At 43.9% G+C, this 10,292-nt stretch overlaps 1 protein-coding gene across 3 annotated transcripts in view; it reads right to left on the bottom strand.

Annotated features, from left to right (window-relative positions):
- Positions 1-2,095: 2,095 nt before the first annotated feature.
- The window catches only part of bahcc1a (BAH domain and coiled-coil containing 1a), a 105,527-nt gene continuing 97,330 nt past the window's right edge, over positions 2,096-10,292 (bottom strand). For all 3 annotated transcript variants that reach the window (XM_084070908.1, XM_084070909.1, XM_084070910.1), the window contains 6 exons: positions 10,036-10,212; positions 9,030-9,686; positions 8,084-8,448; positions 7,116-7,475; positions 6,413-6,649; positions 2,096-5,944 (listed from right to left, as the gene is read on the bottom strand). In XM_084070908.1, the coding sequence (XP_083927034.1) occupies positions 5,735-5,944; positions 6,413-6,649; positions 7,116-7,475; positions 8,084-8,448; positions 9,030-9,686; positions 10,036-10,212 (2,006 nt within the window). In that variant the 3' untranslated portion in view covers positions 2,096-5,734. The remainder of the gene's footprint in view (positions 5,945-6,412; positions 6,650-7,115; positions 7,476-8,083; positions 8,449-9,029; positions 9,687-10,035; positions 10,213-10,292) is intronic.

Below are 10,292 nucleotides of genomic sequence, written 5' to 3'. Positions count from 1 at the left end.
CGTTGACGGGTCTGACCAATCAGAACGTTGACGGGTCTGACCAATCAGAACGTTGACGGTGAACACGGACAAAGTCAGGTATTTAGCGGCTAGCGCCGCTAAAAAATACACCTTACTGTGGACATGCATGCTTGAGATTTTTTCTTTGAAATCATTTGTAGTTTCGGAGATATTTAACTTTAAGCGCCCCATGCATTGTGGATGCGGCAAAGGGAAACGAGTACAGGCTACTAATCCTACATACTTACTGCTAGTAACCCCATTCATACTTTAAAATGTTCATCTTACTGCGGACATATTTGCCTTAAAAGGAATCTTTGAAATGTTTAATAGTTTTAGAATTGTACTCCTTTAAAAGTTCAGAGATTTAGAATGGAGGCGGATGGAAGGTTAGGGTTAGGGTTAAGGGACCTCAAAAAAACACTTTCACCTAGAAACTCCATTCACAGTTCAAAAATTCCACCTTACTGTGGACATACGTGGTTGAGATTTTCTTTTTGAAATCATTTGTAGTTTTGGAGATATATAACTTTAAGCGCCCAATGCATTGTCAATGCAGCAATAGACATTTAAAGGGAAACAAGTACAGGCTACTAATCCTACATAATTACTGCTAGTAACCCCATTCATACTTTAAAATGTTCATCTTACTGTGGACATGTTTGCCTGAAAAGGAATCTTTGAAATGTTTAATAGTTTTAGAATTGTACTCCTTTAAAAGTTCAGAGATTTATAATGGTGGTTGATGGACGAATTTGGGACCTCAAAAAAACACTTTCACCTAGAAACTCCATTCACAGTTCAAAAACTCCACCTTGCTGTGGACATGCATGCTTGATATTTTTTCTTTGAAATCATTTGTAGTTTGGGAGATATTTAACTTTAAGCGCCCAATGCATTGTCAATGGCATATGGACGTATAAACTGGGGGAAAAGTACAAACTTTGGCAGGCTACTAGTCCTACAGTGAACAACACACAAGTGAACATAATTCAATCAATGAGTCACCCTCTCTTGGACTCGAGAGTCAAATTTGCTGTAGTGGCATTGTCGACTTGATGTAGAAAATCCCCAAATATGACCTTGTTCGTTCCGATTTAGACACCGGACGGACCTTTATCTTTACATTATCTGCTTAGCACAGAGAGGTAATGAACCAGACCCATCCCACAACATACTGTACTGTATGACAACCATCTAAACACTCCCACTCCTTTCCCATCGTTATCCTGAACCCCAGCAGTGAGTGTGGGAGTCCCTCGTGCCCGCATGCCGCCCCGCTGACGCAGGAAGGGCCAAGGCTCCGACACGGGGCAGTGGCTGTGGCCAACACAAAGGCTGCAGTGGTAAACAGCCAGTGTTTGTGTTCACTGTGGCCACTGCTGGAGATGACTGATGTGCCCATTAACCTCCATGTGGGCAGAAGGGGAGGGGGAAAGGGGGGATAGGGGGTGGGGAGTGGTGTTGCCGGGGCTCGACACTGGACAAAAAGACCCCTGGGCCAAACAGTGAAAGGTCACTGACCCATATTGTGCCTCCCCGGAGCTATGCCAGCGGGGTTATTGCGCTGGTTTCAGAGATGGCCTTTGTCAAGTCTGATGACTAGAACACAAATGCGCAGATGAGGTTGTGATTGGTGTGATAGGATGATTGGATGTACCTGGTTCTCCTGGCAGGCAGGGGATACATTGTTGGGACTGCATGATTCTGCAGCATGCAAGGTGCTGTACAGTAAACTGTGTCAACAACAGAAAAAAAGATCCTCACAAAATGCAAGCAACCTGATTTTCTAATCTGACGCATGGTGTTTCATATTCCACCAGAGAGCGCCCTCTTTTATGACCGTATCCACTCAGGAATATTGCCAAAGTACGCACACCAGAGATCAGAAATAATCAGGCTATTAAATAGAAATAAAAGTGTTTCAAGTTTTTGATATTTATTTTTATATGCCATCTATAAAAATCTTACTAAAACACTTTACATTTTTTAATGTAAAATTTCCAACGCAAATACAGAATTTACACATTTACATTTCTTTAAGACATTAACACTCTGCCATACACACCCCCCCCCCCCCCCCCCCAGGGCCCAGAACAAAACATGACTTCATTACTCAGAAAATAACTATGCCATAGTTGGTCATTTAGTGTGGGTTCATTTTGTGTAGCCATGTCAGTTTGCACCCAACCCTTAGATACATTTAACAGGGAACCGATTCCTTTCAAATAAAAAATATAATAAACATCATCAATGAATCACTGAAATCCACATCAATTTTTGAGAATTAGTCAACATCTAAATATTTACAGAGCTTAGCAGGGAAACTCGATATACATTTCTGATACTTTCCGACACATCTGTATATTTAATTCCTAAGAACCAAAGGCTTACTTAATCTTAGTTGAATCAATGGATGTAATGTCACATCATCTTTTTTTATATTATTGTTTATCCACTCTCCATTTTAACACATTGACAAACTCAGTAATTCCATTACACATTGGTGGACAAAAGCACCATTGCACTATAAAATCAGTATTCTGTCTTTGGTGCTGATGGACCCTTTGGACAAGCAAATGTTATTTCTTCTAAGGCATTAGCTTGGCCTAATTATCTAACCTTAAAATATCCAACAATTATAGCACCCAAGAAGACTCTCCACAACTACTTATAAGGCCTGTCTCTGTCATTTGGAGACTTTGAGAGATTTTCAAATCATTAGTCCGGGACATTCAAATATTACCCAATGGCCTTGTTCTGGCACACGCACACATACACGCACGCACGCACGCACGCACGCACGCACGCACGCACGCACGCACGCACGCACGCACGCACGCACGCACGCACGCACGCACGCACGCACGCACACACACACACACACACACACACACACACACACACACACACACACACACACACACGGCTTAGAGTGTGATAACAACTGAGTATTTTCTTTTTCAGTAATTTCCCAGTTTGATGCTTAGCACAGCATTGATTTACAGTTGAGGAAAACAAAACAAAAAAACAAATCTTAAAATAGAGGGAGAGGTGGGAGAATAGCTGGGATTATCAGGAAACCCTTGATGATGGGGGAAAAAGGCAGGAGCTGTAAGATGAAGGGGACACAGTGAAAACAACAGAAAGCATTCAGAGAGGTTTATGGATGAGAAGAATCCAGTGTTGCTTTATTTCTTTTCACTAGTTGGCCTCTACTACAAGACCAGGGGTTTTATTAAGAAATGTAAATGTGACATCACGCCAAGACGAAAACAAAACCAAAACAATGTCACATTCTCATAAAGCGCTCTTGGCATGATGAGCAAACAGCAACATTGACAATAAATTAAAAAAATGTGATGAACAAAATAAAAATTACAAAATAAAAATTTGTGAACAAAGAATACTCAGGATTGCATATCAAACAATGTAAGACACAAGACTGACAAAAAATGTACTTGGCACCGATAAAATAAACTTAAGAAATATTCAGATTGAGTGAACCTATTCTAAGTGACTCTGATTGTCCTTCACAGTTAGAGTATGTATTTGTACTGTACAAAATAGACACAGATGGCTGATGAAACTATAATGGAGAAATTCCCCCAAAAAATCAATACTCAACCCTCCTACTTTGCCAGTACCATGACCTTCTGTCACTTCCTGTCCAGGTGGCCGTTTGCTTCATAATCTTTTGCACTAAACAAAGCCGCAGGTGCATGTGCAAGAAACCATTGTCACAATGCAAAGCCAATACATTATAGTGGAGGACAAGTATACGCAAATTACCCAGTGATCTCTGATTTGATTTCAGTATAGGTGCTTGAGATATCTTAAATTTAAATAAAGTAAATAAAGATCTTATAGACACTTTGGTATTTTACAGGCCTTAATGTGTTGAAATGTGCACTTCTCGAGTGCAGTGCAACACATGTTTTCCTTAACAGACCCAGTCTTTTTTTCTAAATCATTCTAAATCAAGTTGTGTGGACATGATTATAGTGATGCCAGGACACTCATCACACACAGACATTGTGTCAACATGTACAGTATCTTGACCTTGTTAGGGGCTATCTTAAGGATTGCTTATACTTTGCGGTGTTACACGCTGAAAATGTCAGATGTATAAGCTCACAGCACGTTGTGTTTTGATCTTGTAGATCGGCTATTTTTGCCGTGACATAGGCACGCAAACAAGCATAAATCCGGCTTTATACTTTGTTGCATGACCCTTTCATAGCCAAAGAAAAGTTTTGTATTTTCAGTGCGACTTGCATCACCAATTATTTTTCGACACTCGTCGAAAGGGTCATGCAAGACCGTGTATAAATGAAGCCTTAGTCTCAATTCTTCTGTGACCCGTGATTGCAGCCCACTGGTATCTGCCTAGTGTTGATGACCAAATGAAAGGTACATAAATAAAAAGGTGTTTTAAAAAATAGGACATCAAATATGCAACATATTGAACATAACACAACATTTTTACAAAAAGCCACTTGACCTATATATATTTTTTAACAGGATGACCCCTCTCTCTCAGAGAGTGAATCTTGTCCTGTTACAGACTAAATCCTTCGCTCTTTGACTGTGCTGTCTATCTGTTTGTTTGTCTCCCTCTCTCTCTCTCTCTCTCTTTCTGTATCTCTCTCTCTCAGCAGGGCATGTGCAGTGCAACACTATTTTCAATCTTATTACCCAAAGAAAAAAAAAGCAAGCAAAAAAAAGAAAAAAAGATATTCTACACCCATAGAAAAATAAATCAATTGCAAACATGGAAAGATACCTCTTATATATATATACAATAGACTTCTATATAAAATAGCTTTTATATACATATAGACAACAGACAACAATACAACTGATAATTGAACTGTACAATGCACACCTGAACAGTCAAGACAGGCGAGAGGTACTGAAGTGTATGGCTTGATTGGAAAGAATTCAAAAAATATTTACAGACATCAAACGTTATCTACATCCTGTACACAATTTCAACATCCCTGGAATGATGAGGTCTGGGGGAGAAAGCCCCCCACCTCACTTCTCTTTCTCTCTCATTCCCTTAGGTAAGGCTACCTCAAAGAATTGGTCCTTAGAGACCAGGAAAACCTTCTGGTACCTTTGCAATGTTCAACGTAACTCTCAACTCTCCTTTTGGTGACCTAAATGACGGTTGGGAGCGCGGTTCCGCAAACCAGACACGAAGTTTTCAGTCACGTAATGATCTTTTTTTCCTCTTCTATTTCTTTTAAGGAGATGAGAATAGACCAGCGAAAAGCAGGTCAGTGAATACTAGGTTGCTGGTCAGGTGAAACCCGACTTTCTTATATAGTTCTCAAAGAAAGGGGTGTGCCAGAACTGCGTTCATATAGCTGATGGTGATTCCCTTTGCCTTCCATGAAGGGAAATGCCTGATTTCTGCACGGCCACGTGCCATGTCGCTCGCCCCCCAAAATAACAGATCTACAAGCTCACACAAGTGTTGCGCTGTGATGCATTGTGACGCGCTGTGAGCTTGTAGGGCGGCTATTTCGGGCGGTGCGACACCGGCGAGCAACTAAGTATAAATCACCCTTAAGGCCCATGTGCTACAGTGTGCAGCCTCACACTACCTGCAACGGACGCCTGGGGGACACCTCTCTTCTACCTAAGTGCCGAAGGGTCCTTCAGGTCAAACTTCAGTAGTATCCTCACGGGGAAGGGGAGTGGTGGGGGGGGGGGGGGTTTGGCCTCAGCAGAGGATGGACACCCCCTCAGCAGTGACCAGCTGACCGCTGGTGGGGTCGTATGTCCCAGCCAGGTAGTAGAGATTCGGGGAGGCGCCGTTGGGCCTCTGGCCGCGGGTCAGACGCTCGTACTCCGCCCTGCTCACCACCTGGCACTTATGGGAGATTGTCTGGACGTCGTTTTCATCCTCATGGCACGACTGGTACAGGGCATGCTGAAGGACAGACAGAAAAAAACACACATTGTTGTTGCTTCAATGCGCTGCGAATGAGAAGAGCTTGGCACAAGACGAGTGGTCTGGTTGCTCCCAAGTTTAAATGAAATCCCGATTGTCGATTCAATCGATTGTAAAAAATAATCAATAACTTGATCAAATTATCGATGAATTATCTATCCCTATTTTGGGCATGTTGTTATAGCCGAAAACCTTCAAAGATCTACAAGCTCACAACACGTCCCAAAACGATGCATTGTCAGCTTGTAGCTTGGCTGTTGTTATTATTTTATTATTATATAACACGATTGTGTGACAATAAAATAGTGGTTAATCAAGTTCTTGATATATCAAAAACGTAAAATATATTTAAAGAAAATCAGCTTCTCGATTACTCGATTAATCGAAAAAGTAATCAATAGAATAATCACTAAGAAAATAATTGCTATTATCTGCAGCCCTACTAACCTTGCCGTCGCGGTGCCTCTTGCCCAGCTTGGTCTCTTCAGGGTGGTAGAACCACTTGACCTTGACCACCATGCTGGAAGTCCATGACTCCCACAGGTTCTCTATGCGGCCCACATAGGGGAGGTGGGGCCGTCCGGCGGACAGAAACACAGCACAGTCTCCCACCGTCACTGTGTCTTTGCCTCGCACGATGGCCTTGTAGAACAGCTTCTTGGCTTTTCCCTTCAGACCACGCCTCTGTGAAGAAAACAAAAAAACACAGAAACAGGAATGAATGTTAGTTATATCAGGGGTTCTAAAAAATGTCTTTTAGCTTGATATATTTAGTGTCTCCCCGGCGACCCAATTGTACAACAATACATTATTTAGCTTAATGATTTATTTTATATTTTGGGGGTCCCTGACATGAAAAAGATTGAACACCACTGACATAGAAACATAGGTTTTTGAGAAAACTGTTGAGATTTAGGAGACATGTAGAATCGGCTTCAGGTCTCAATGGGTTAAAATGTATGGAATTCTTTTGAACTTTTTTAGAATTTGTTTAGAAAATGCATGAAATGTATTTTTTTTTTTTCATTTTCAAAAAACATGTATATCAAGCCGCTTCACGCTACAGAAACAAGAGATATGCTCCTGACCTATAGGCCACATGGCTCAGGAACCGTTAGTTCCCAAAGCTACTTACTACTCTCCTCCTCACCTGTGTGGGGTTTCCTGACCACCTCCACATCTGTCGCCCCGAGAGGAAGGAGGACATCTTGGGCCGGGGCAGCAGGTAGTCGTCTGGCAGCATTCTGGGCTTCTTCAGCAGCTCTTTGGAGGGTCTGGTGGTGGCGGAGCCGCCGCTGCACTCTTTCCGTTTCAGGGACTTGCTGTTGGAGACGTGATCGGCGGCGGGGCCTCCTTTGGCGTTGGACACGGCCATGGCTTTGGACACAAACGAGTGGCGGTGCGGCGGTCCTGAGGTGGTGGCGGCGGGGGGTTTTGGGGGGGACTGGAGCAACCCCCGGTGGGAGGAGGACAGGCAGCCCCGCAGCATCAGGGCCGAGGCGTCCTCGTCCTTGGGAGTAGGCATGGGACAATTATGGATTTTTTGTTTTACGGTACGATTACAGAGAAAGATATAATTGCGGCTTCACGGTTATCATGATTATCAAGTGTACATTTTATCAACAACATTTTGGAAGTATAAAATCACATGAGAATTTGTAAATTAGAGCCTTTTTTTTTGTAGCAGTTGCTGCCTTTCGAAACACAATTAATTCAGTAGTGAAATAATACAGTAGCCAAAGTACATACAAAATAACTAATACAAATAAACATTTTAACCACTTAAACCCTCTAGACTTGGACCTGAAAGTTGCAGACTCACTCCCAATCTTCTGCTGAAATCTGATGATAGGTTCTTAGTTTACGTATGTATTCGTTATTATTAGATTATTGGTTTACTTATGTATTACTTTATTATTAGATTACTATTTGTATGCATTTGATGTATTATTGATGTATTATGATGTCTTGTGTCCTTGCTTACTGTAAGTCGCTCTGAATTAAGAGCGTCTGCTAAATGCCTAAACTGTAAACTGTAAACTGTAAACTGTACTCTGACCGCTTTTTTTCCCCTCTACACTCTTCCGATCTACAAGCTCACAAGCTTGCGAGCTTTACCTCGGAGCTGTAGGAGGAGTCGTTGTCGGAGGAGCACAGGCTGGAGCTGGACAGGGAGCCGGACGAGGAGGAGCTGGAGGAGCCCGAGGACGAGGAGGAGACGGAGAGGCGCGAGGAGAGGAAGCGGCCGCTGGCCCTCAGCCCTCCAGATGCGGCCGCCGCAGCCGCCGTCACCGCCGCCAGCGCGTCCCTCCTCCGCCTCTCTTCTTCCTCTTCCTCCTCTTCGTCGTCCAGGTCAGAGTAGGAGCTGTGGCAGTCTCTGTGGGAGCTGAAGCCCAGGTCTCCATACTCGCCCAGAGCCGGAGGGCCGCTGGAGGAGGAGGAGGGCGGCTTCCTCTGGGGAGGGGCACCCTTCAGGAGGAGCTCTGGGAAGGAGAAACAGGGATGAATATTAGTTATAGGGGTGCAACCAAGCCCCCAGAACCGAGCAGTGAAGTGCATTGGACATGTTGGCCGTTCATAGGTACTGCAGCTTATTACGGCTGGGGCCAGACACATGAACGAGCGAAAACGGTTTCGACCAATGGGCTCGACTAACAAGCTTGCGCACGGGACAACTCCAAGTGGATTTCTGGTGCCCTCTCTATTTAATTGAGCTTTTTTTTTTTTTTCTAAGCTGATAAATTTGATCAATTATAATAATCGATGATCGATTTTAATGAGAAATAATGTAAAATAAATTGGGAGGGGGGGGCAAAAAATGTTGTTCTTTAAAAATAACGAAAATAGACGATCTACAAGCTCACAATGCTAAAAGTCTAAAAGTTGTGAGCTTGCAGAGCTTTAGTATAAAATAGAGCTTTAGTGGTTAATCATACTAATCAATTTAGGCATTTATTAAAAAAAAATTAAGTATATAATAAGGCTTTAGTGGTTAATCATACGAAGACTCATAAAACACAGGACGCGATGTTAAGACTGTCCATTGTGCCAATAGGTACCGTACCTCCCTTCTTGTTGTCCTTGACCAGCAGGACTGGGTGGGAGTAGGCCTCCGGTCTGGGCAGACTGCTGGTGATCTTTGCCCCAAACCCTACTCCGCCTAGCAACAACAGGGCCTTGCTGTTCTTGGTCTTGGGGGAGGTCACGCCTTCGTGGTCGAGCTTGACCATAAACTCCTGTCCGGACCTCCTGCTCCGCGGCGCGCCCAGCTCGTCCTGCCTGCTGCGCTTCTGCCCGTACGGCGTCGCACTACTCCTCTGGCCCATGGAGATGCCCGTTCCCGTCCCCGCAGTCGTCTGACTGCAGAAAGACGAGTAGCCGTTGGCGATGCTGCTGAACGAGTCCACCTCGAACGCACTGCTGCTGAAGAGGCCCTTGGTTTGGGTGGAGGCCAGTGACTGCTGGGTCTGAGGCGACGAGAAGGTGGACAGGTCGTCGTCCCTTCCTCTCGGGACCTTCCTGGGGGTTCCGTTGATCTGGAACAGATTGTCGGAGGTCCTCTTCCTGGGGAGAGCCAAAGAGGGCCAGCCCAGTATGGGTGATGGGCTGTTACTGGCATTCTCAGTCCGCTGTTGCTGCTGTTGTTGTTGCTGCTGTTGTTGTTGTTGCTGCTGCTGTTGCTGCTGTAACCTCTGTTTCTTCCCCGAACCCTTAGGTCTCCCTGAAATGAAGAAGAAGATGATGATTTAATAGTTTTTTTCGGCATTGAACATTAGAACATAAATTGTAAATACATTCATGTTTTACAAAGACTTTGTAAACAAAAAAGAATCACAGATTGGTAGATATGACACATAACTTAAATATACACAGAATGACCGACAATGACTGGAACCAAAAAGCAAAATAAATAATGTACTTATGGCCAGAACAGGCAGACCCCTTTCCCTCAACAGGCCTTGCCTTTTGCCAGGCCACAGTTGTAAATAAGCGTTTGTTCATAATATTAATCTTCTCTTGCCTGGTTAAATAAACGAAGAAAAAAAAAAACAGCAAAAAAACATTCGTACCCGGTCTTCTCTTGTGGATGGTGGGTGGGGCTTGGTTGCTGTCAGCGTGGCTGTGGGCGGGGTGGGGGTGGGGGTGTCTGTCAGAGGATCTGTCGCTAAGGGGGGCCTGCTCCAGACCGGAGGGTCTTCTGGCTGTCGCCCCGCTGGGTGTCATCAGAGCAGGAGGTGACATCTCGCCTTAAGGACAAAAGGTGACGTCATTACAGTATGAATGCATTTAGTCCAGTGTTGATTTTGACAGCAAATTTGGATTTAGT

This window comes from Gymnoscopelus microlampas (genome assembly GCF_963454915.1).
Source record: "Gymnoscopelus microlampas genome assembly, chromosome: 11".
Classification (NCBI taxonomy): domain Eukaryota; kingdom Metazoa; phylum Chordata; class Actinopteri; order Myctophiformes; family Myctophidae; genus Gymnoscopelus; species Gymnoscopelus microlampas.
This window is presented reverse-complemented; position numbering and strand designations above follow the sequence as displayed.